This window comes from Staurois parvus, unplaced genomic scaffold (genome assembly GCF_062004578.1).
Source record: "Staurois parvus isolate SC_StPar_1 unplaced genomic scaffold, SC_StPar_1.0 ptg001418l, whole genome shotgun sequence".
Classification (NCBI taxonomy): domain Eukaryota; kingdom Metazoa; phylum Chordata; class Amphibia; order Anura; family Ranidae; genus Staurois; species Staurois parvus.
In genome coordinates this window covers 691799-719009 of record NW_028319214.1, presented here as the reverse complement: position 1 = coordinate 719009, position 27211 = coordinate 691799, and the positions used below count along the sequence as shown (strand labels likewise).

The 27211-nt window shown below is 43.7% G+C and overlaps 1 protein-coding gene across 1 annotated transcript in view; it reads left to right on the top strand.

The window, feature by feature from the left end:
* The first annotated feature begins 1546 nt into the window (after window positions 1-1546).
* Window positions 1547-27211, top strand: part of VPS37B (VPS37B subunit of ESCRT-I) — a 45613-nt gene continuing 19948 nt past the window's right edge. Inside the window, exon 1 of the mRNA XM_089661983.1 lies at window positions 1547-1804. Within this exon, the coding sequence (XP_089518109.1) occupies window positions 1700-1804 (105 nt within the window). The 5' untranslated portion in view covers window positions 1547-1699. The remainder of the gene's footprint in view (window positions 1805-27211) is intronic.

Genomic DNA, 27211 nt, shown 5'->3' with positions numbered 1-27211 from the left:
TAGTCAGTCCCCCCCACAAATGTCAGAATGCCCGCTGCAGTCCCACAATAAGTCGCTGATCGCCGCCATTACTAGTATTAAAAAGAAATTCCAGTATTTATATCGCCATTTGTAGACGCTATAACCTTCACGTAAACCAATTAATTTACATGTATTGGGATTGTTTTTTAGCAAAGACATAGCAGAATACATTTTGGCCTAAATTTATAATGAAATTTGATTTTTTTTACATTTTTTTACTGGATATGTTTTATAGCAAAAAGTAAAAAATATATTTGTCTGTCTTTTTTTGTTTATAGCGCAAAAAATGAAAAATGCACAGGTGATCCAATGTATTTCCAATGTATTATTACGTTTTTTTCTTACAATCCTAGAGTTCAGCTGTGAAGAAAGCATTATACATTTCCAGGATTGACTGGCTTCAGTGTACCATAAAATAAGGAAAAAAAAACCCTGCGCTTAAAATAGATAATCCCTACCCTAAACTGCTCACACCCTCCTTTAACCACAAAGTAAAAGATAAACTGAAAACAATGGTGTAGCGCTAAATAAACACTAAAACAAATGCATCAATGAAAAATAATGACATATAAAGACATATAGGTGAACTGTCACAATCTATACAAGTGACCCCCCAGAGACATAAATATCCCCAATCAGGGGGACTAAATGAATGTGAGGCAAGTGATTCCCTATTGGGGAACACAACTAATACATAAGTGCAAGTGGCCAACACACATAAATGGTAATTCCAGATGAAAGTCCACTGAATCCAGGTACACAGTGACAGAACTTCTGGTGCACAGTGACGTCGTTTCCAGCACGGTTGCCATATTGGGACACCAGGAACCATGCTATCACACCCATAATATGGGTAAAAGCTGAATATGTTCGTATTACATGTGAGTGGGCAATTTTAATTCGTTTTTCTTTGAATAAAATACTGGTTTACACTATGGAGGATCTCTTCTGTCTTTGCTATGATCCTGTGGTATGAACGGCTGCATTAGAGTACCAGGAGATTGGACAGAGCTTAGGAGGAGTATTGGGTCGGCTGGAATACCCAGGAGGGTCCTCCAAATTGAGAGAAAGTCTCACCAGAATTAGTGTCCCCATTCAAAGATTTCCCCTCTTCCTGTTCTGGTGACAACCCAACATTTGGAATTTTCTTCCACTTTCAGTGATAACAGTAAACAGGATAAATAGAGAGGGTGAATCTCCCTAATGCGGCCACAGGCTCCAATGAATATCTGTTAGGGGGTCTAATCCAACTCTATTCAACACATAAAAGTGAATTTCCCTTTAGTTGTACTTCGCTATAAGTGAGAAGCAGGCAGGCATCTAGTATTGTAGCCAGGTATAGCGCCCCCTATCTCTCTCAGTGCAGGAATCACATGTCCCGTATAGGTAGGGAGTGACGTCACTCGCCGTGCCCTCTGTCACCGTCCACCTTCCCAGCTCACTCATGACAGCCGGAACATGTGACTAGGACGGCTCGGCCCCGCCCTCTCCTCCAAGTTGACAGTTGACGCTGTGCGGGCACGCCTCTTCCTGTTATGGGCGGAGCCCGGGAGAGTCGCTGGAGACATCGCCATTGTAGGCGGGCACCGCTGGGTGACGGGACCGGGAAGGAACCGCAGGCCGCCGCCACCGCCTCACCGGATACTTCTCTCGGGACCGGCTCTGAGGCAGCGTGACCATGGCTATGGACAACAACAAGTTCAACCAGCTGTCCCTTACTCAGCTCAATGAGCTGCTGGAGGATGACGCCAAGCTCGGGCAGATGGCCCAGGAGATGGACGAGGTGGGTGGATGAGGGGAGGGAGGGGGCGGCTGAGGGCACCAATGAGGGGGGATCCAGGGAATGTGGAGCTCTGTATTCTCCATCCTTTCCATTGTATCAGGTGAAGATACAATCACTGGGGGCAATTTATAATATATATGGGGGACACACACCTTGTGATAGGCTGTTCTTGCTGCCCACATTGGGGAGATTCACCCTCTACACAGGTGACAGAGGAAATTGTCCTGAATGTTAGTGTTGTCACCAAAACAGGAAGTGAGGGGAAATCGTCCAATAGAGACACGTGAAGTAAGGGGAAATCGTCCAATGGGGACACGGGAAGGGAGGGGAAATCGTCCAATGGGGACACTGGGAAGGGAGGGGAGATCGTCCAATGGGGACACTGGGAAGGGAGGGGAGATCGTCCAATGGGGACACTGGGAAGGGAGGGGAGATCGTCCAATGGGGACACTGGGAAGGGAGGGGAGATCGTCCAATGGGGACACTGGGAAGGGAGGGGAGATCGTCCAATGGGGACACTGGGAAGGGAGGGGAAATCGTCCAATGGGGACACTGGGAAGGGAGGGGAAATCGTCCAATGGGGACACTGGGAAGGGAGGGGAAATCGTCCAATGGGGAAACGGGAAGGGAGGGGAAATCGTCCAATGGGGACACTGGGAAGGGAGGGGAGATCGTCCAATGGGGACACTGGGAAGGGAGGGGAGATCGTCCAATGGGGACACTGGGAAGGGAGGGGAGATCGTCCAATGGGGACACTGGGAAGGGAGGGGAGATCGTCCAATGGGGACACTGGGAAGGGAGGGGAGATCGTCCAATGGGGACACTGGGAAGGCAGGGGAGATCGTCCAATGGGGACACTGGGAAGGCAGGGGAGATCGTCCAATGGGGACACTGGGAAGCGAGGGGAGATCGTCCAGTGGGGACACCTGTGTGAGGGATTTTGTTTCCAGGGATAGTCCAGACCCACGTGAGCGACACCACCAGGTGTCACCTGTACTGGGCCAATCACAGGTGCCCGAGGCATTCCCCGCCACATACATATTCACGCTCCATGTATACATGTGGCTGTGGGGCGGGGAATGCCTCGAGCGCCTGTGATTGGCCGAGTACAGTAACGGCATCCTGGCGGTCTCGCTCACGTGGGTCTGGACTAGGATCTGAACACACACAAACTTGGGCCTACTTGATTATATGTACAGCTGTCATTGGCTCCCCTCTGAAAAGTAATCGGTGGCAGCTCAGAGGCAATATATTACTACCCATTGCCCAACCATTAAAAGTTTGCCGCACAGCCCCCAAATGCAGTTTCAGTGCGCCCCCACTCCCTTAATGAGCCCCGATTGGTGTTGGTTGTCTGCCAAGCACGGCCTGTTGTCTATGTTTGGCAATGCTGTAGCAGTGTATGCTAGTATGGCTGCTGCCAGGTTAACTTGTGGCTTGGTGATTGTGGGATGATAAAACTGCAGCCCACTACCTGTATTTACCGCCCATGTAAACAAAGCCTAAAGGTGGTCATACACTTATCAATTTGTAATGGATCTAAATAAGCATGAACAGGTGATTCATTGTCAGTAAAAATATCAAGCCATGCAGCACATAGGGTATACATTATTATTATTACTACACAGGGTTTATATAGCACTTTTACGCAGCACTTTACATCATAAGGGCAGAGCGTACAATTATAATACAGGAGGATTCAGAGGGCCCTGATCATCAGAGCTTACAATCTAAGACAATCACAAACCGTTCAGAAAGGATCTGTTGAAAACTATAATTGATCTGTTATGATTGTTTGACACTTATACAGATAGGAATCGATCAGGAACAATTGATAATATCACACAACTTGCCAGCATCAGAATCAATTGAATGGAGAGTGGTCTGTTATTCATCTCACTCATTTTAGTTGCATCCAATTGATCATGTCCATACGTGTGTGGTCCTCTTAAAGACCAAGTTCACCTTTTCACTAACCCCCGATTCACATATGTGCACGAGAACTCATTCATTTGAATGGACTCCCGTGGGACACGCAGGAAAAAAGTCCCTGCACTTCTTCTGAAAACACAGCCCGAACGGGAACTTCAGATGCCAGTATGGTTGTGTGTTCCAGTGCGGGCGGTGTGCCGCTAGAATTAATGGCACTCGCCCGCGGGTCTGCATTTCGCACCACGTTCACATATGTGAACCCAGCCATAAAGTCACACTGGGGTTTTACTAAAGCTGGTTCACTCAGAATCTCGTGCACTCCTATATAGAAGCCAATCAGCTTGCAGGTTTTATTGCTAAAGCCTAGCTGAACAAGAGGAGGTTAGAAGCTGATTGGCTGCCATGCACAGGTGCAGCAGATTCTGAGTGAGCCAGCTTTAGTAAATCAACCCCACTATGCTGTCTATGGGCCCCAGTGTGGGGTAAAGTGTTGAGCAGTTTTGAAACTGTCTTCTTAGTTTTAAAGGATAATTTCACCTTTTTGACAAAAATAATAAATGCAGGTAAAAAATGTGCATTTATTATTTTTGCCTGCAGGAGCATGGAAAGCATTGCACCACTGATCAGTCAATCACTGATGCCATGCAGGTCTCCTGCAGACCTGTCAGAATATCTGCTTGCCTATGGTCAGGCAGATATTCTGACAGGAAGCTTCAATGAACTACCACAGCACTGTGGTAGTCCATTGAAAACTACAAGCCAACAGCCGCAAAGGCTACCAGGACTTGTAGGTACTCATTCATTCACAGTAGTCCATGAATGAATGATGCGGCTGTGTGGGCGGAACCCTGCACTGCCCCACTGTTTTCAAAATTGACAGTACGGGGATACTTCTCCCTGTATTATCTGTCAGAGGGAGGGGGGACGGCTGCAGCTACGGGAACATGTTACCTAAGAACAGGTGGAACATGTAACATCTTCCCAAAGGTGAACTTATCCTTTAAGGCAGGGATGTCAAACTGGCGGCCCTCCAGCTGTTGGAAAACTACAAGTCCCATCATGCCTCTGCCTTTCAGAGTCATGCTTGTAACTATCAATTTTGCAATGCCTCATGGGACTTGTAGTTTGGCAACAGCTGGAGGGCCGCCAGTTTGACACCCGTGCTTTAAGGCCTTACCAGTAGGCCATGGCCGACATCCACAAAGACGCCCAATAAAGTGATCAGTCGTGTCCTGCCTAAGTTCAGGGACGCTTCAGATGTTGGCTCCCAGCATCACAGGAGTGAGCACGTCATGGCGTTCCAAACCTGCACATGCATAGTGTGCTCAGCCGCTACTATAGGGTAGGGAGATTGCGCTGTGCATGCACAGGTTTGGAACACCGAAGAGTGTTTGCTTTGGCAAATTTTCTCTAACTTCCTGTTGTGTCTTTGGTGCAAAAAGTGAAGGAAAATCTCCCAGGTAGTACACACAGCAAAAAAAAAAAATATAACCTGGCGGGTTTTAACCCTTTCTTACACTCAAACAAAATTTTGGCTATATAGAATGTTTACAATTCCTCTAATCCATGTAAATTGTTGTGTCCACAGTTCACAATTGTATTGTACGTTTTGTTCATACAGGGTGTGGACATGTTTTGGATGCATTGGTCACGAAAAATGACATGTTCAAAATGACTGTTGAAATGAATAGAATAGGACATTCTAAGTATTGCGTCCTCCCTCTTGGATACATTTAGTGAAATGAGGCAACACGTGGATTTCACAACATTAAATGTTAAAGCAAAAAAAATCACTGCACTTTAATGTTTTTCTATTTGAGTTTTCTTAACGCTGCCATTAGAGCCTGCTGTTCCTCTCTATTACCTGGTTGATCCTGCCTATGCCCCTCCTCCTGATAGTACACTGACCACGGCAGCTGATCCATGCTAGCGTGGTCAGTTTACATCCTCTGTCATCCCGCACTTAGATACAGGCACAGTGTAGAATTGTGTAGTGTGCCTATATTTTCCGTGGTCAGTGTAAACCTCGTCGCTCTCTGAACTTGACAGACAACTTCCCACCCACCACTACTCCTCTCCTCTTTGTGAATCTGCCTCCCTGACATGTCAGATGTGCATGCCTCGCCCATACGTGCCCACCAGCAGGTCACATGATCCTGAGTGATTCACAGACCTGTTGGTGTATAGAAGGTGGCAAACACATCACAAAGAGGAGAGGAGGAGTGGCAAAAGGGGAAGCCGCTGTCTGCGCTGGATACGCGCCTACTAGCAGGTCCATGAATCGCTTGGGAATCAACAGTGATCACGTGACCTGCTCATTCGAAGCAAAGTTTTATTTATTTATTTTTTTTTTAGATAATCTAAGCATGGATTCACGAAACAGTTATATTTTACATTTTAAGAAATGCTGCTATTATCACTTATGTTTACAACCACTTTAAAGGGTTAGTTCACCTTTACCAAAAAAAACTGTCTATGCAGATAAAGGACGTCTGTAGATAAAAGCAAACTGGGCAGCTCTGACTAAAGTTGAATAATGCCCTTGCTATAGATGGTGGCCATTTACATACCTCCTGAAGCCTGACTGGAATACTCCCAGGACGTTGCCAAGTGAGGCCTAGTCATTACTGCCACCTCCACCATCACAGGAGTGCGCTCTCAGATGCTGAGCTCAGAGCTACTACATCATGGGAGAGAGAGATCATATGTGGGGGGGCTGAATCGGAGAAGAAGCTCTCTCCTGTGATGGTGGAGGTGGCAGTAATGACTAGGCCTCACTTAGCAACGTCCTGGGGAGTATTCCAGTCAGGCTTTATGAGGTATGTAAATGGCCTTCACCCAGTTCTTTGGTGAAGGTGAAGTAACCCTTTAATATTCGTATTCAGTACAGTGATGTTGATAACTCCGTATGTGATAGTGTTATATTATTTATTTATTACAGATACTTATATAGCGCCATCAATTTACACAGCACTTTACATATGTATTGTACATTCACATCAGTCCCTGACCCTCAAGGGGTGTACAATCTAAGGTCCCTAACTCACATTCATACATACACATACTAGGGCCAATTTAGACAGGATCCAATTAACCTACCAGCATGTCTTTGGAGTGTGGGAGGAAACCGGAGTACCCGGAGGAAACCCACGCAGGCACAGGGAGAACATGCAAACTCCAGGCAGGTGGTGCCGAGGCTGGGATTCGAACCAACAACCTTAGTATATAAACTGTTTATTGTTTTATTTGAGAGGGTGAGAGCATTTTGTGTTTTTGTGCTTTAGCCCTGGTTCACACTGATGTGGTATGGAATTCGCAGTGTTTTCTGTGTGAATTGTGCACCACATCACAATCGCACTCTGTTCATGCGAACCGCTGCGGTTGTGTGTTAAGTTAACACCCTGAAAGCGATCCGCAAAACGCGGTGCAATGTGCAGAATCGTATTGTATAGGTGTGAATACCTATGCAATCCGATTCTAGTGCGGACCCATAAAAGGGTCCTGCACCTTTTTGGTGTGGGTGCGATTAGAGCTGTACAAAATGTATGGCTCCAATCGCACCGCACACAAATCGCATGTGATTTGCACAGGAATGCGGTGCGGATCCTATGTGAAATTCCACACCGCAAATATGTGAACCCAGGCCACGTTCAGACCTGTGTTTTGGCATGCCAGGGTGTAGATTTGAGAAAATCAGCGGGATTCTGGCGATTAGCTGCGGGAGGCAGCCCCATTGGAAGCAATGGAGGGCTGTGTGCTCCTGCAGCTAATTGCAGCCACTCACATGTAATCACTATGAGGCGATTACCTGCAGGTGACCGGCCCTAGATGCACAGTCATCAATCAACACATGACCTAGATTATAACCCTTTCCATGGGCCTGTGTACAGAATCAAACGTTGGGCCCCCTTCCCAGGAAAAGAAAATCCAAAGTGACCCCAGTGCACGGTTTCTGAAAACTTACCCAAGTGTCCAGGGTTCCCTGTAACAAGGGTGGGCAGTTTAATTCAGGAGCCAGCTCCATTGACAAGACATAGCTGTACTTAGGGAGCATTGGCTGCCTCGCTCCTGAGATTTGTCCGGTCCTATAGATTACTCATTCTGCCACATAGTACACTCCAGCAGGCTGTAAATAAGCACTCCTATCTCTTAGATTGTAAGCTCTAAGGAGCAGGGCCCTCTGATCCCTCTTATATGAAATTGTATTGTAATTGTGCTCCCTGCCCTCATGTTGTAAAGCACTGCGTAAACTGTTGGCACTATATAAATCCTGTATAATAATAATCACGGGAGGGATTGGGCAGCATAGGACAGTAGTACTTCCGCCTGGCAGTACTTGGGTCGTTGGTTTGAATCCCAACCACGGCACCACCTGCCTGGAGTTTGCATGTTCTCCCTGTGGCTGCGTGGGTTTCCTCCGTGTACTCCGGTTTCCTCCCACACTCCAAAGACATGCTGGTAGGTGAATTGGCTCCTGTCTAAATTGTCCCTAGTATGTGTATGTATGAATGTAAGTTAGGGACCTTAGATTGTACGCCCCTTGAGGGTTAGGGACTGATGTGAATGTACTATATATATGTAAAGCGCAGAGTAAATTTACGGCCCTATATAAGTACCTGAAATAAAATAAAATAATAGTAGGATAGTGAGGTATGGGTCTCTGCCTTGTGCATTGGGTACAGGAGTCTGCTTTGTGAGGATGATGTACCCTGCTTTGTGCCCAATGACAGGTGCTGGTGCAGCTTTCTGAATCAAATCCCCATTGCGTGCACAGTGGGCCCCTCCCCCTTGGGGCACGTGTGTGCTGCATGAACTGTACACATTAGGAATATACCAGTGCCCCCCCATCCAAAACTAAAACAAAAATTTTTTAAAATTAGAATATATATTGTGGCCGGTTCACTCTGGAAAGCACGCATTGCATTGTTTTTCAAATGAATGGACTGCAAAACACAATAGAATAGGGAAACAGTACTGCAATACCATGGTGGTTGCAAACACACTACATTTGCAAGGTGCTTTTGGGGTGCCATTAACAATTCATTGGCACCCACATGCCTTTTGCAAGAGCAACGCATTCACCCAGAGTACGGGAAACATGTATGTAATGCCCCTTTCCTACACTGCATTATGTGTGAATGGGCCCTTATGCTACTGGTTTTTTTTTTTTGCATATAGATGCAGACCACGTTGTCAGGGAAAGTGACAGATTGAGACAGGCTGTAACTACTCAGGGTGCTTACAGTAGTTCCATTCTATTTAGCTGGTTTACATTTTTATTAACTGTTGCTGCAACCCTGGTAGAGTTAGTTGTCCCAACCCCTGTTAACTGCCACTTTCATGAACTGTTATCTCTGCATGCAGATATGGAAAAAATATTAAAAGATAAGCGATACTCAAAGAAGGAAGTAATATAATACTGATTACTATCATTACAACTGTTAACCACTTCCACTGGGGGATGTCTGTTAAGATGGAAGGCTAGACATGAGAAGTTCAGACTGTAAAGCAGGGTATACATGCAATGTGGATGCAGGATCGTCCTGTTGTGCTTTTATATTCTGACAGCGCCCCCCCCAATCCTCATTAGAATACACTGATCAGTGGAGCAGCCATTGGCTGCATGCACTGATTGAATGTTGGTTTTCCAGCAGGACCATTTGACAGAAGCCGGATGTTAGACTGACAAGGGGGTACACACAGCCTGAATTTCAGTATGTGTATTCACAGCTTAACTGGCTGGATTGGATGATTATCATCTTGCTCTTTGATTGTGAGCTGCAGCAATATATCTAATGAAAGTTCATCTCTGCTGAGTGCTTGTTCCTAATTTGTTGATATGAGAACGGGAGGGGGCTGGGGGAATTATCGTTGAATCAAGCTGTTTAGTCTGTTGGCTTCAATGTCGGTGACCACTCTGGATCAGTGTCATATCACAGACAAGCTTTATTCTCTCCTGCAGACTCAACAGATTTTGGTACATTTGTTGTTTTTTTGTTGAGAAACATGGACAGCGCTTTTTTGGCAATACTTCTCTTTTGGGTCCCAGGGATGCACTTCCTTTGCTGTCCTGTGACCCATATTCTGCCGACAGTGGGCTAAAGTTGGCTCTCTGCTGACATCACACAGCCGGTCCAGACTCTTGGAGTATCCTTATAATATTGTTGGGATCCACCCAGCTGCCTTATTGACAGTTGGTTCCAGCTCCCACTGAGATTCGATGCCAGCTGCATCCACCCCCTCTCCATCCCGGTGAGCTGACAATCTGGTATTCGTTCCAAGAAGACTAAGAACTGAGCGATCCGTGGTCATTTGATCGCTCAGTTCTTGGTCTTAGAGCCAGTGGGGTACACCTGCAGTATCACAATGATGCCGTAGCATAGATTTGTTTTTGTTTTTTTTGTTTTGTTTTTTTTTTCAAATATACCTCAAACTTCTCTTAAAACCAGTTTTACCCCATTCCTGTGTTTTTTATTGTGCGTTTTTGTTGCATGTTGATGTGCATTTTAATTTTGTTTTCATGACTTGTGCTTTTTTTTTTTTTTGGCTAATGTCATTCAAATAAAGTATAGGTTGATAAGGGGTGGAGACTTGCTTGTTCCATGTGTTTATCGTGCACTGCCATTGAAATCTTTGGGGAAAGCATTGCACATTGATGCACCAAAAATGCAGCTGTACCCCCTTTTTCTTTTTTTTTTTTTCTCTTCCAAAGCACGTCAGAGCATAGGCGTGAATGGGCTTCACAGGAAAGAATGGCTGCCCTCTTTTCACGCAATGATGCACATTGTGCAACTTGTGTTAAATCACACAAGTGTGGATGGGACCTTATGGTTCTTTTTTTTTTTTTAATTTTTTTTAATTTTTTGCATTTGGAGGGGGTACTTATGTTATGGTGGACCATGCCATGGGTTACTTAAGGAACATTGGCTTTAATTAGTTTGAGAAACATTTTCTTAGATCACATTTCCTCTGGCTCCCAGTCCTTAGAGACTGAAATCTATTGATCTCAGCCAGATAGACTCTACAAGTAGACTTGTTAGTAAGATAAGAGGATCAGCAAGGCACAGAAGAAGACTATACAGGTCTTATGATGCGCCCATCTCTGACTTGAGTGTACCTGTCTTACTGCCTGTCGAGTGCTCTTTGGATATGTTTCATTCATTTATTATAGATGATCTGACTGGAGATGTGTAATGAACTGTCTGTATTGCCCCCAGAGGCCAATCGAGTTCTCAATTCTGTGTTTCTAGGGTAGCTTAGAAAATACAAGTGAGAATCCATTTAGTTGCTATGAGGCACACAGACGTTTCTTTGCTAAATTTACTATAATGAAGCCCAGTGGCAGTTGTAGTAATTCATTGCTGACTGTTGAGAATACAGAAAGTACTTAGAGTAACATTCAAGGTAGATGTAATTCCTCATTGTCAAAGATACATCTAGCTCTTCATTGATGAATGTTGACAGGCTCATGAAGAAATAAAATGCAATTCTAAAATGTTTTGGGCTGGGGATGTTACCCAAGTGGGTAATATTTTATTAGGGTGAAATCCATTCCATTTTATGCTGATATTTGTTGAGGTTAGCTTGTGTTAGAAACCAAATCCAATAAATCGTTTTGTTCAGTGCTGTGAAAGTATTTGCCCTTCCGTGATATATATGAATCTATTTGAAGGCTTTGTCAAAGTGTTCCTCCGCAGATATTTAATGCAAAGCATACATTACAAATATTTTCTGTCTTGGTGTTTATCCTTTGTGGGAGTTCTTCATTTCTTAATGTGTTTGCATGATCACCTAGTGACATGTTTTTGTGCTGCCAAGTATTAGGTGTAAGTGATCCTTCTTCAGTTATGACGATAGACAGGTGAGGCAACCAGTTAACCTGACACGGGTTTCCGTTTCCAGAAAGATCACATGATCCGCCTGACTTGCTTTAAGGCTCCTGCCAGTGCAGACTTGGGCAACCTTCTGTAATTCTCCTTCCCATTACTGGAACAGGCTTGTTCCTGTTCTCCTGTGTTTTTAATGACCTTGTATTGCATTGCTTCCTCATTTTTGCTTTTTCATGGCACGCAATTACTGTTTTTTGTTCTGTAAAAATAAGTGTCGTTGTCCATAGATCCAATAGGATCAGACCACGTTATTTCCAATCTTTCTCACGGGGGGTGATGTGCCTGTTTTCTATAGTAAAGAACCATCAGGTTGCTGCTGTACAATGAAAGTGGATGTGACGCAGGACAGGTTACCTTCTTTTGAGGCTCATGATTCATTAGATCGTACAGAGGGTTAGAGAGAGGCATATAGAGAACTAGTCACCCTAAAGCAGTGGTTCTCAACCTGTGGGTCGCGACCCCTTTGGGGGTCGAACAACCCTTTCACAGGGGTCCCCTAAGACCATCAGAAAACACATATTTCCAATGTGTAAAGAGCAGCTACTGTGTAGAAAGCAGCTACTGTGTAGAAAGCAGCTACTCTGTTAAAAGCAGCTACTCTGTTAAAAGCAGCTACTGTGTTGAAAGCAGCAGTATTGGAGGTAAAACGACACTCATGAATTATAATTACTGGGTAAATCATTTTATGGTTGGGGGTCACCACAACATGAGGAACTGTATTAAAGGGTCACGGCATTAGGAAGGTTGAGAACCACTGCCCTAAAGCATACACATGGGTCAAAATTTGGCTGGTTCAACAGGGTCCGGCTCAGTTTTGATCTGTGTGTAGCCTTTCCTGTAAGGCAGAAGACATTTTTTTAGATCAATGTTTCTCAACCTTTTTTCAGTCAAGGCGCCCTTTAAAATTATGGATAGTCTTCTAAATTATAAAATGGGGTGCCTCAAGACCATCATTTTAAAATGGCACCCCATTCTACAATGTGAAAAACTATTCTAATCGTTTTATATAACGCAGCAACATTATTATTATAATACAGGATTTATATAGCGCCAACAGTTTGCTCAGCACTTTACAATATAACGGGAGACAATACAGCAACAATACAGTTCAATACAAGAGGGTTAGGAGGTCCTGATCCTTGGAGCTTACAATCTAACATCCACACATGTAGGACATCCAACATTGGAGGTGATTTATTCTTCCAAAGCAAATGCATTTTTGCACACTGGTACTGACTATTATTCCATTGTTTCTCTTCTCCCTCAGTTTTTCTCCATCACTGAGCTGATGTGACCCCAGCACTGATGGAGAGGGGCAGGGGAGGGTCAAACTAGGATGCTGTGCAGGCAGCTGACATCCTCCTTATCAACTGATGATGTAATTGGTTGTCAGGATGCCGGCGGCTAGAAGGTCTTAATGGTGCACAATGGAAACCTGTGGCTTTGTGTAACTAAAAGGCAGGCTTCTTCCACTTTCTGGCTTTTTTTGACATTTTGTCAAAGCACCCCTGAAGAAACCTCAAGGCACCTAAGGGTGCGTGGGCACCCTGGTTGAGAAAGGCTGCTTTCGATCAGCTTCTGTAGAATGGGACTGCTGGAAAATCTTGTTTGAGCAGCGGCTTGTAGCCAGTCGGCTGCAGTGGTGATCAGTGTATTCTGACAGCAGAAAGTCCCTGCTGTCCTAATACAATGTCCTGGTAGGGAGGGGGGGGATTCTTGCATCCGTGTGTACCCAGTTTAAAGTTGAACTACACTGCATCTGAATACGAAAAACCAGAAATGCTATATAATTCATTTTTAATATTCAAAACAAACTTTCACCCATCCATGTCTCCATGCTTTATTTTGCTGAGAAATCATTTTGAAAAACGCCTCCTGACTTTTCTGGCAGTGGCCATCTTGAGTAAGGGCAGATGATTTATGTAGTAGTTGATTCCTGGAATCCATCTGTCCTTGTCTCGGGCATTGTCTGACCTTTGAACCCTCCTGAAGACTCCTGGGATGTATGACATCATTTGCCTCTGCATGTAAACCAGGAAGTAACTGAAGGAATGCAAAAATAAGAGGTTAAAACAAGCAAGTATGAGCTACTTTCCTATCTATATACTAATGCTAGCAGCAGAAGGATTAGAAATAGTCCATGTTGATAGAGAGAGTGAGGTTCCGCTTTAAGATTGCCATTGCCCCTTCCCCTGGTTCTGTTAGTTGTGTTAAAACTACAACTTCTGTCATCTCCTCCACCTTTTCTTTTTGCTTTTGTTCTACTGCCTGTGTAATTCTACAAGTCAAATGGTTGACCATTTGTATTTCCCTGTTGTCTCTAGAACTTTCTCTGTGTACCATAGTGTCTCTGTCTGTCTTCACCTACAACACCCAGCCTTTTCCTGTGGTCCCAATATGCCACTTTGGGCTTGTTCTCACATTTGGCAGGCATTGTTGCCCTTCTGACAAGCAATCTGCAGTGAGTCACTTTTCAGAGGGCAGGTGGAGGGGAGGCAATATGTCACAACCTCACCCACTGTTTTGACCCTTAAAAAGCCGAGCCACCATGCTATAACTGCATGCATTGCATGCAGGTAAATAGGTCATGATCGGCGGTGGTACCCCTTGTGAATGCGAGATACCATTTAATATTTGCAGCTGCATGTAAACAGCTCTGAGAAGCTGCATGCCTTTCATTAGGTGGGCATTGCTGCATGCTTTTAGTCCGGTCTTCCCTTGCGAATGAGTCCTGTAGTTAGGCCCCTTTCACATTAGGGATGCACTGAAATTTTGGTGGCTGAAAACACCCCTTTTCGGCCGTTGGCCGAAATGAAAATAAGCACAGATACATGTGCTGAAAAAACCCCGGCCCTCGCCACCGCCCGCCACTACCACTCTGTAGTTCTCAGCCTTACCTAAGAAACCATCGATCCCAGCACTGGGCATAGAGATGAGTGAAGGAAAGATGGCCGCCACTCATCTCTATGCCCTTGGAGGACCGGAGCAATGTCACTTCCTGTTCCGGCAATTTTTTTTTTTTGTTATGTAAAGCACTAGATCAATGCTTTTTTTCATCCAGTGATTTACATTGTAGAGCAGAGATTTGGGGTCTTATTGACCCCATATCTCTCCATAAAGAGGACCTGTCACTAATTGTATCACAAGGGATGCATGCATTTCTTGTGATAAGAATAAAAGTGATTAAAATGTTTTTAAATGGACAGTATAAAAAAAAAAAAAAACCCCCGTGCTCGCATGTAGTGGTGAACTCATACTTAGGCCATGCTCACATATGTAAACGGCGTTTAAACCACACACGTGAGGTATTGCCACGAACGTCGGAGCAAGAGCAATAATTCTCGCACTAGACCTCCTCTGTAACTTTACACTGCTAACCTGTAGAAATGTTTAAAGCATCACCCATGGAGATTTTTAAGTACCGCAGTTTCACGCCATTCCACGAGCATGCGCAATTTTAAAGCGTGACATGTTGGATATCTATTTGCTGTAACATCCTCTTTCATATTTTACAAAAAATTGGGGTGTATATTTTTTTTTTATATCAGTTTATTTTTTTCCAAAAACTCATTTTTAAAAATTGCATTTTGGTTTCGTTTTTGGCCAAGTGCATTTTGAATTTTCGTTTTCGACACTAGAATTTTCATTTTGGTGCACCACTATTTCACATGTGCGGTTGGGTCCACCTGTCTGTTTTTCGGGTGCACCTGATTGAAACCTCCATTCCCCTCTATGGAGTGTCTGATGTAAACAGACTTGTTTACACCTATTTTTCTCCAATCCAATCTTCTAAAAACTAACACGAGGGGATCAGTCCCCCCCCCCCCCCCCCCTCGGTCTCATCGGATCAAAGGGCAGTCGGGTGTAAACGGATAGCCAATCTTGTTCCATCCAACTACCCATAGAGTAGAGCATTGTTTCCCTACTGTCTCTGTAGAATTACATGTCAATTGATTAGTGTTGGTGTGTCTCCTGTGTGTGTAAAACTTGAATCCTAGCTCCTCTTACTAGTGTGTCTCCTGCTTCTGTAGAATGGCATCCCTCGAATGTACACATACCCACTCCCCTCATTGGAGCCTACACTCTGTGGACTGGTGGCCATATCTGTCATCTCACTGTCTGCACTGATGCCATATTAACATTTAAAAACTTGTGTTTGGTGTTTTTTTCCCCCATTTTAAATCAGGATAAATGTTATATTAAAAAATTAATATTTAAAGCCACAAGGTTTTTTTTTTTTTTCTTTAGATGAGAAAAATGTTTATACACAAATCTCCTTTACAGGCCAGATGATTTAAAACTCCTGCTGTGCTTCTGGCCCACGCGGATGTGAGCACTGCAGGTCTCCGAGCCCAGCGCTGGCCGTGTCTCCACCTCTTTCTACTCCTGGTCTTTAGCAAAGTGGAGTTTGGGGGCTGTTTTCTGAATGGACAGGAGGAGAGGGAGGTAGTGACGTGACCGGTGCACTTACAGAAGGAGCTGTACTTTTCCTGCATGTAAAAGAGTTTTAGTGTAATACAGAAGACACTAGGAATAAAGAAGTTCAGGAAAAGGAATGTCCAACTGATTAAAACAGTTTTATTGTGTGTGTTGGACTTTAAAGAGTTTGTAAAGGCAAATTTTTTTTCCATTTAAAATAAAAACAATGGTATACCTACCTCCTCTGTCCAATGGTATTGCACAGAGCAGTCCTAAACCTGCTCTTTTGGAGTCCCCTCCTCCGCTCCTCCTTTCTGTAGGTGCCCTCATAGCAAGCCGTATGCTGAGGGGTGTTCGTCTCCAATCCATGCTGTGTGCGTCCATAGACACAAACAGTGCTGGTAAACCCTGACCCCTCCTACTCCTCAGTGTAGTTTGACTGACCGCCTATGCCTCCCGCTGCTGCCTTTGTCTCCTATGAAAGCAAGAAGAGAGGCTAGCAGCACAAAGTGGCTCTCCTGAGCTGGATCACGTACCTAGTACGTGATCCAGTTCCTTCGGGTAGGGAGCATGTACACCCACCGCCCTGGCTGTGTTGTGAATAGACACCGCTCAAACTGATCAGAGGGTCCCGGCCAATGACAGACGTCTGGGACCTGGTGATCAATGAAGAGGCTGACACGACAGAGCTCTGTGTTTGTAAACCATACAGAGCTCTGCCCTGTCAGCGGGGAAGTGCCTGTTTTTGTTTTACCTGTAAAGCAGGGAATAAAAACCAGCTCATCCCCTAGTAAAAGTACACACACAAAGCACTGTTAGGCATACACTGAACTCTTTGATCGCCCCAAGATGTTAACCCCTTCCCAACCAGTGTCAGTACAGTGTCCGTGTATTCTGGAAATTATTAGCACTGAACTCTGTATTGGTGTCACTGGATCCCACAAAGTGTCAGATTGACCACAGTATTATTACAGTCACGTTAAAAGTTGCTGATCGCCGCCATACTAGTATAAAAAAAAATTAAAAATTAAAGTATATATCCCATAGTTTGTAGGCGCTATAACTTTCGTGCAGACCAATCACTATACACATATTGGGATTTTGTTTAACCAAAAATATATAGCAGAATATATTTTGGCCTAAATTTATTAAGAAGTTTAAAAAAAAAAAAAAAGTTATTGGATTTTTTTTTTAAATAGCAGAAAGTAAACATTTTTATTTTTTTCTTTAAAATCAATGGTCTTTTTTCGTTTATAGCCCAGAAAATATAAACCCCAGTGATGATCAAATACCACCAAAAGAAAGCTGTATTTGTGTGAAAATAAATGATATGAATTTCATGTGGGTACAGTGTTGCATGATCGCGCAATTGCTAGTTAAATCAACGCAGTGTGCTATAGCAAAAAATGGCCTGTGCAGAAAGGAGGTAAAATGTTCTGGAGGGCAAGTGGTGAAAGGATTCCAGTTCAAGCTACATTTTCTAAAATGATTGCTTTTATTTGCGGTTTGTAAGAATGTCCAAGAGTGATCAGCCCACTTTTTAGGGTAGTTGATAAATGTTTTATGTCTTCAGGGTGTGGGAATCTTTATAGATTTATATGTGAATTAAAAGGTTTGTACATGTGAAGGAGGAAGTTGTAACATTTCTAAACTCCCTGGTTACTAAATATGAAGATGTCTCTGCTAGAGCGTAGAAAACCACCATGGCCTGTGCCCATCAAAGCTCGGCTACACTGTGCTTCCTCCTAGAAAGTGTTAAGCCCGGTAAACACATCCTGAGAGCTGACTGGTTCAGCAGGAATTGGCTGACTTTCAGGACATGTGTACTGCTGTCTGTTCATCTGTCTGGTCTAATGACCGGCTTCAGTCCAACAGTCTTGCTGGAAAACCATTTTGTGTATTCTGGCAGGAGGGGGGGAGGGGGAGTCCCACTGTAGAATACAATAGCTTAGCAGGAGAGATCCCTGCATCACACATTGTAGTGTTTATGTGGGAATGTCTTTATTTTCTTTTTCTTTTTTTTTTATTTTTGCATTCAACTCGCTGGTTGAACAAAAACAATACTGAACATGTATACTCAGCTTTAGACATTTCCAGTGTGGTGCGTTGTGTTATGACAGCTCTTTCAAATGGGCCGGCAATGCATCAATATTTACTAGCCTGTCTGTATTGCAGTACCATGCTTTGTGGTGCACTGCAGCATGTGTGTTGGGGTGCTTTTCAAATGATTGGCACACTAAAGCACATAGCCTATGTTAACATGTCCTGCAGTAACGCACTTACTGGTGAGAACCCAGCCCCATTGTATCAGAACGATTCCTGGATTCAGCACTTAAAGTGTTACTAAACCCACAACAGTAAAATCAGTCTGTATATGCAGTAAAGCATGCTTGTTATACTCACTGTGGAACCTAAGGGGTTAATCCTCTGCATTGTGTAAAAACACTGATCCTGACTTCTCTGATTCTACCCTTCTTCCAGTGTCCCCCTCTTATCTCCTGATAAGACCTATCATATCCTAGATTGTAAGCTCGAAAGAGCAGGGCCCTCGATCCCCTCATGTTTTGCATTGTATTGGTATTGTTCTGTCACATGTTCTGTCCCCCTTTGTAATGTACAGCGCTGAGCGAACTATTGGCGCTTTATAAATACTGTATAATAATAATATGGAGACACTCTACACATGCTCAGTTTGGTGTGTATTGCTAGAGGAGTGTTTTTTGTGTGTTTTTTTTTCTTGGGAGAGTGCATGTGATCAGCAGAGGGCCAATCCGCAGTGTCCAGACAGGGGTCAGGGGTTCTGCATCCTCCTAGGGCAAAAGGAAAACTCAGTCTACAAGCTTTAAGATGTGCTTGGCTGGACACTGATAGTCACAAGACTGCTGTAACTGCTGATGAGAAAAGGTATTTAGCAGTTTATATTTACTAAAATAATTGCATTTCAATGTTTTGTGTACTGTGGGAGACCAGATATAGTGAATGCAGGGTCCTGGGTTTAGTAACACTTTAACTGCTTCTGCGCTGACCTGTAGCAGAAATACTGCTACAGGGTGGCACGGGTGCACAAGATCATGTGTGTATATATACATGATTTTGCAGTTTGGGGTAGGGGGCATGCGACGCCATTCGCAGCCTCGGCTGTCGACCACCAGGTAGGGATGTGCAATTTGTATCACCTTATGCCTGGGACATGCAGTACTGGGCAGGTAGGGGTTTTTTTTGCCTTTGGCCCTGCTGCGGCCCTGCGTGCGCACCCGGCCAACCCAGAAATGTAAAATCGTGTGTGTATATACATGATTTTGCGCACCTGTGCCGCCCTGTAGCAGTATTTATGCTATAGGGCAGTTGGGAAGCGGTTAATCAAATAAAACAAATGCAGCCATCACATCCAAGGACGATAAGCTTCTATGTATTACATTTTTGTTCCAGGATTTAGTTATCTTTAACTACTAAATTCTATCAATGAGAGATGATATCACTCCATAGCAATCCCTCTGCTCTCCTGTCATTTTCTTTTATGCATTTGATTGTAAGCTCGAAAGAGCAGGGCCCTCGAACCCCTCGTGTATTGTATTGTTACTGTCTTGTCTCATGTCCTGTCCCCCTTGCTACTGTACAGCGCTGAGCATACCCTTTGGCGCTATATAAATACTGTATAATAATAATAATATGAAGTACAGAGACTTATTTAATAGGGCAAAGAACATCTTCAACCAAAAATGTATTTTTCATGTTTTGGCCGGAATTGATCTTTAGGCCCTATGCACACTGGGCTTTTAGTGAATGTCTGGAACTCAAGAAGTCTGTTTTGGACATTTGTTCCTGAATTCATACAGCATTAGATGTTTGTAATGTTTGCTATCTAATCCAGAGACCGCAGCTGTCAGCCTCTCATAGAGTGTGACAGGCCTCCGGCAGTGGTGCTTGGATGGTGTACCTGTGCCTGTAGATAAAAGCCCCGGGCTAAACACCCAGTGTGCATGGGGCCTTAAGCTCCAGAAGATTTAGCCTCCTTCATAACCAGGCCATTTTTTACTATTCGGCATTGTGCTACTTTAATTTGTAATTGCATGATCATGCAACACTGTACCCAAATAAAAATTTGTAACTTTTTTCACACAAATAGAGATTTCTTTTGGTGTTATTTGATCACCACTGGGTTTTTCAATTTCACCATATAAATGAATAAAGCCTGAACATTTTTGAAAAAAACAATATTTTCTACTTTCTGTTTTATAAAACGTATAAAACAAAAATCAAATTTCTTCATAAATTTAGGCCAGAATGTATTCTGGTACATCGTCTTTGGTAATAACGGTTTGTGTGACAGTTCAAAATATGATGTGTGTGTATGTGTATATATGTATGTATGTGTGTGTATAAATATATGTGTGTGTGTGTATGTGTGTATATGTGTATGTGTGTATATGTGTATATATGTATATATGTATATATATATATATATATATATATATATATATATATATATATATATATTAAAATTTTATATATTTAATTAGATCAGTCCTGCTGTACTGATGGCCGATCTCCTTTTAAAAAGCCCTTACAATGCCAAATGGCTTCTTTTTGGACAGTAGACAGTCTGGGGCATTTAGTGAGAGGCATGGCACACAACGCCAAGTACTAGTTAATTAATGCACAGGCGTGTCAGTTATCCTTTAGCTGCTGCCCGCCCGCATATGTACAGAGCAGTTGGCAACTGGTTAAGGAACTCTTGAGTGACAGCATTTTCATCACAATAAATTCCAGGATGGGTGTTATCTGTATTTGGAAAGATTGCGCTCATTAATGATCCACACATCATTGCATCAAGTATTTTCTTTATTTTTTAAACAAATGTTCGCTTACACACTACTGCTCAACATAAGGCCATACACAGGCCTTGACAAATCCCAGGCGCCAGGTCGCCATGGCGACTAGAAATTAAATCCTGGCACCTGGGTTCTATGTTAACTGTCTGCTGTCAGGCACCGGGATGTTGCTTCACTGATTTCAAATCCCTGGACCAGTGAAGCAGTGTCCTGGTGCCTGACAGTGGGGGATTGTGGGACACTGGTACATTGTAATCGGGGGGGGGGGGGTTTGTCCAGTGGTCCAGTGTACGGTCACGGTGAACTATCTTTTCTTTCCTTCCTTTTTTCTTCCTTCCTTTTTATTATATTCCTTCACAAAAACTGCCCAGAGCCAACTGGAATCTCTTCACCGGCCTCACCCTTCAATGGGATACATGGTCCATGGCACCTCATACTTGTAAATCTCCCTTTTCCTGTTCAGGAACATGGCAGATAGTGCACAAGCTGGACACTGTAACACAAAAACGAGCCATCCTAGGGATGCCACCGCATATGCGCAAGAGATGCAGATGGCTACAGTTTGTATGGCTTCAAGGCTTGACCAATCATCAGCAAGGGGGCCGGCCACCAACCACAAATATTCTGATTAGCTACAAAGCTTATGCCCCCACGCTCTCATTCGGTGTGCCGTCTAGGGTACAGATGGGTGGGCTACAGGTCTGTCTCATACCTTATTTTGGTAAAAAAAAGGAAAACAAAAAAGGTGGTAAAGGCAATGGAGTCTGGGCTGCTCAAACTAAAATGTCACTGCCTATTTTTTGTCCCAGTCTGGGCCTGGCACCAGGCATGACCAATTCCTGTTATCCGACGCCCCGGACATGCAGTTCTGGGCACCAGGCAGCTGATTTAAGAAACTGGCTCCTAACTTTTTTAGCTGGCTCCTAGAGTCAAAGCAGATTTGTCAAGCCCTGACCAAACATATGATGGTGGTCACCGCAGAAAATGGCAGCAATTTGCCACATTGTATGTCACCACATCACGTCGCATAGAGTTGAATATAAAGACTTGTGATATTAAAAAAAAAAGTCAACTGCGCGATTCATTGTAACAATGCATGGCACCACCCTACCCAGCTGGCCCCAGCCGATGTGAATGAGCTTTTATAGTAAAGTAGTGAATGTGACACACTGCACATTCACTGGTGGGTGCAAGTGTTCTAAATTTGTGATTGATTCACCTACAGTGAATATTTGTGTCACATTCACTTCCTTCTAAATATTCTCCTTCATTTGTAAGTTATACAATAGCATTTTGTGTACGCAAGTGTTCATCATTGTGGCATTCTGTAGCCGTTTCTCCACAGAGAATAGTGCATCTAGTTTATATTTTAGAAGGGTCAATGCTCGAGGAAACCTAGTAATGCTGAGAAGCACATTTTTGGAAGTAAAGCTCCTGATTTGTACCACAGCTTGTATGTGGTTTGTTTCTGAAGGACCAATGTAGTAGTTTAGGGGATTCAAACATGCTTGAGGTTGTCAGTTTTTATCCTTGGTCAGCTCACAAGTTAAACCAGAATACTTCCAAAAATGTTGTGGTCTTGAATTCCACTAAAATGACAAAAATGGAGGGGGCAAAAAGCAACGGATTGAAATATTGATTTTTTTTTTATTCTTGTTAAAAAAAAAAAAATATTGATGTGTTGATGTCAAACTTACAGACTTTCTATGTGTTCCAGAGGTACAAGGTAACCCCCTTCCCCATCTTCATACCTACGTTTAGCCTACTGATGGTTGTCCCCAACGTTTTGAGTGTGCTGCATCCGCTCAATGTAGGCATGAAACGTGTTGCACTAGCTACTTTTTTTTTTTTTTTTTTAGTTAAGCATCCAGGATTACTGTTTATTGTAATAATGGCATAATACAATAGCAAAGTAATAAACGCTACAAGGCAGCACAGTGAGTCAGCAGTATCTGAGAACATATAACAGGAGGCAAATCAGTGCAACCTTTCAAATGCCTGAGGCCCCATGTACACAGGACACTTCTGAACGACGGAAACTGACTGCTGGAAAACATAGGTTAAAAAAGGTCTGTTTAGCCGCGTTTGCAGAACGTGTTTATGCGCGTTTATGTTTCTTTACTTTTTTTTTTAAGATAAGCACAGGAGAACCTCCCAAATGCCCAGAAAAGTGGTAAATTATTAACTATTTCAGACTGTTTCAGAGAAATACAGAGAGTAGAAGCAGAAACAGAAGTATGTGTTGAGATTAGTTTAGGTGTAAGTTGCTCATTAACATTTCTTGGGAAAGGTGTCATTAAGGTGGCAGGGGGTCTTCATGAGGAATTTGAGGTGTGAATGGTCATTAAACATATCTTTTGTTTCCAAGGGTGAGAGAGGTCTGAGGTGTGAATTGGTCATTAGAATGTGTGACAAGCTTGGTAGGAACATCCTGTGTTTAGTGTTTTCTCCATCTGAGTACCTTGAAAATGCTTTGCATGCATTTTTCATGATGGAAAAAGTCTGTGGACAGCATCGGGAACTGGAAGAGTTAAAAAAAAATTGCAAACGCTTATAAACGTGATTTGCCGCTTTTGAAACACTGATAAAATCGACTGCTGAACTGAACGACTGTAAACGTATGACTGTAAATGAAGGTGTGTACATGGACACATAGGAAAACATTAGGGAGAGTTCAGGGGCTGCTGAAAAAAAACACTGAACGGCTCCTAAACGTGAGTTTATCAGCTGCAGTGTACATGAGCCCTAAGAAGGAGGGGGACTCCCAGAGAAGATGCCAGGTACACTGTCGAGGTCAATGCAACCAGTTAAAAAAAAAATAACAAGAAAACATGTTCATTGTGCCGTACACGGTTGCCAAACCTGATCATACTTCCCAGGACATCCCCTGCTGATGTATGTCAATTTGTACATGGATAACACTGCATTAATGAGAGCTTCCCACGAGGTCACTGAGGGGTGGGGGGCAGCTCCAATTATGAAGTATCTCCTTTTTTGCATAGTACAATAGGTAAGAAATGAGCAATTTAGTGTAGTGAGGCCTTTTGTTCATCATCCTGTATACCCAACAATGCAAGTTCAGGGGAGAGTGAGAGGGACAGCTGTAGACGGGTTGATGCAAGTAAACCCCTCTGTCCAGAACTCTAGGGCAGGCCCAGAACGTGTAATAAGTGCCTTCACATGCATGACAGCGGGGACAGTCAGCAGATCTTTGTGGGTAGATTCTGTGCAGTCTCCGAGGCGGGTAGTACACTGTATGCAAAAATTTGGCCTGAACCAATTTATTCCAATGTAGAGCTATCCTCAAAACATTCCTCTTAGGACTCCCTATCCAAAGTTGGAATATCCTCCCGCCATCTTCCCCACAGCCTATCCATTTTGGAAGAATCCACACTAAGGAGAGCCAAATAGAGGGAAGACAAAGGTTTTGAGAGGGAATCCTGCGAAAGAAAGTCTCTATTGGATCGGTCTCCAATCTAGGGGGAGTATGAAATTGTGCTTGTGCCACATGATGGCATCTAAAGTACATCCAACCAGGTAATCTGTATTTGGAGGAAAGATCCCTAAGAGGTAGAAGGGTACCTATAGGCATGTCTCTAAGTGTCCTAACACCATAGGGAGCCCACACCTGGGGGTCAGGCAACTGTCTGAAATGAGATAAAGATGGACTACCCCACAATGGCACTAGCTGCATTCTTTTTTTTCCCTACAGATTAAACTATTGATTATAAATACATTTCCAATGGCTCAAGGTTCAAATTCTTCCTTGTTTTGAGGCTTCAATTCAAGTCACACCATGCAAGTGTCGATCCAAAATGACACCGTTCAAGTGCTGCGTTTGCAGTGTGACTTGAGTTGGAGCCTGAGCATTGCAGTGTTTACACTGCCTGTCTCCTGAGAATGATGCTGGGGTGACTGAAACAGGAGAGGTTTGGGTGATGAAGTCAAATGCTGGATGTGAGGGGAAACCCGGATCAACTACTAAGCCGAGAATCAGGGTAATTCTACTATAAGTATACTGCAAATGCACCTTTTACCCTGTAGTCTGAGTTACTTCTGACCTGACCCCTGAACTCTGCAGTTACTCCTGATCCTTGAACTTTGTGCATTACTTTATCCTGACCCCTGCAATTTGAGTCTCTCTGATCCTGACCCCTGATCTCTGGGCCTTACTGTTTTGTCAGGATCCACTGAGCTGCCTGATTTACAGCTGGCCCCGCCTCTCATAGCGGAGAGACCTAGAGCCAGCTGTGCCTGCCCCTTTCTTGCCTGGCATTCCAGTGAGTGCTGTAGGAGCAGAGTGGTGACTGGCAGTCAGTGATCTCTACTCCAAGCAGACTGATCACATGACCGCTGATAGCTCAGTTCTCAGTCTTAGAGCTGACGTGGGACAGCTGCGGCATCAGGCGAAGGTGAATATATGTTTTTTTTTAATAATAAAGATGTGAAAAATATACAAATCACAAATAATTATTATTTGTGATTTGTAAATTTTTCACATCTTTATTATTATTTTGAGTTTTTTAATAATAGCAGCATCCAGTGAGTGTATTTCCTCTCTTTATTACATTGGCGCAATGATGTTGGTATAATAGAAGTGTTGTAATTATTGGAACATTTCTTTGGTAACTAACTTTTTAGTGATTATATGTGTTTTTTGTTTGTTTTTTTTAAACCCCAAACTTCTTCTGCAATCTATACTTTGTTCTCTTGACCCATTGTAGCACATGCTAAGGTTTTATTTACCCAGCTGAAGGTCCAGAGTTCTTTTAAAGTCTGGATCTTTCCCCATCCTGAACTAGCTGAGTGACGTCAGCCAACAGTGGATGTCAGCCCGCTGTCGGGTGAAAACAGGTCACAGGAGTGCAGAACGAACTACACTCCTGTGATCAACCGTAGAAGTACAGCCAATCAAGCATATTTGTATGTGCTGAGAACAGGGGCGGGCTGACAACTCATGGGGCCCCCGGGCAATAGGGGATCATGGGGCCCCTGTGTCCTTGCCCACACTCAAAGCACACCCAAAAAAGCCTATAAAAGGTACCAGGGGCATTTCATGGGGCCCCCTACTGACCCTGGGCCCTCGGGCAGTGCCCGAGTGCTCGAATGGTCAGTCCGCCCTGGCTGAGAATCATCCAGCACCGATGTCTACCAGTGTTCTGATCTCTATACTTGTAAACTCCTTATACAGCCCCAGAGGCTGTGCAAGCAGTATGAGGACAGTGGCTTGCAGTCATCCATCAGCATGGTCACATGACTGCACTGACCAGTTAATCTCTTCATTTGCCAGGACAAAAGAAAAATCTCATTGATCAGTGTGGTCACATGACTGCATTGATCAATACTCGACAGATGAGCTTATCAGTCTGCTGCTTTTACTTTCTTTGGCCAGTCACAGGTGGGGGAGGGACAAGATTATGTTTGCCAGAGCTGTGTAAATCTCAGTACTGGATGGACAGAAATGCAAATTGGTTGGCAGGTAACACAGTTCATTTGTGTACTTATCTGTTTGCTAGGAGTTCTGATTTAAATGATCACAGAGCTGCAAGTGTTTGCTAGTGTGCAGTATTGGGTGAGGGCTGTAGAGGTATACAGGAAGCCACACACTACAGGGTTTCCCCCTACAGTACAGAATCAAACCTTGATTTATGTCATATTGGAGCAGACACTATGGGGTTTATTTACTAAAGCTGAAGAGTGCAAAATCAGACTCCCTTCTGCATAGAAACCAATCAGCTTCTAACCTCAGCTTGTTCAATGAAGCTTTGGCAATGAAACCTGGAAGCTGATTGGTTTCTATGCAGAAGGGAGTCTGACTTCGCACTCTCCAGCTTTAGTAAATAAACCCCCTATGGTTTCAAACACTTTAATGAAACCGCTCTACCTAACGTCACCGGTTTAAATAATTGTTTTGGACTGGGAGGTGTGGAGATGAGGAGTTCCTATTCCGTCTTGTAACTTGACCTAATCCTCATCCAGCAGCGTCAGGGTTCTATATACTTGGAATAGTAGTACTCAGTGAGCAGCATACTATAGAGTGCTGTACAGTCCCTGCTCTATCATAGTACAATGGTCAGATTTAAATATTATGTGAACCCAAACAATGAAATTCTGACTCTCTTGATCTGTTAAATGTTATCAGGAAGTGTTAGGCCTCCTTCACATACAAAACCAAATGTCCCTAGAGGGCCTTGTTTACCTGCACAGGGATTTCATGCAGGCAGTCCTCTTGCTGTCAAGTCGGGCACAACGCCTGTACGGTTATAGATCCTGCTCCCAATCTGTCATCCATGTGGGTGGTCCTGAACACATCCAGGAGGCATTCAGGACTGTGA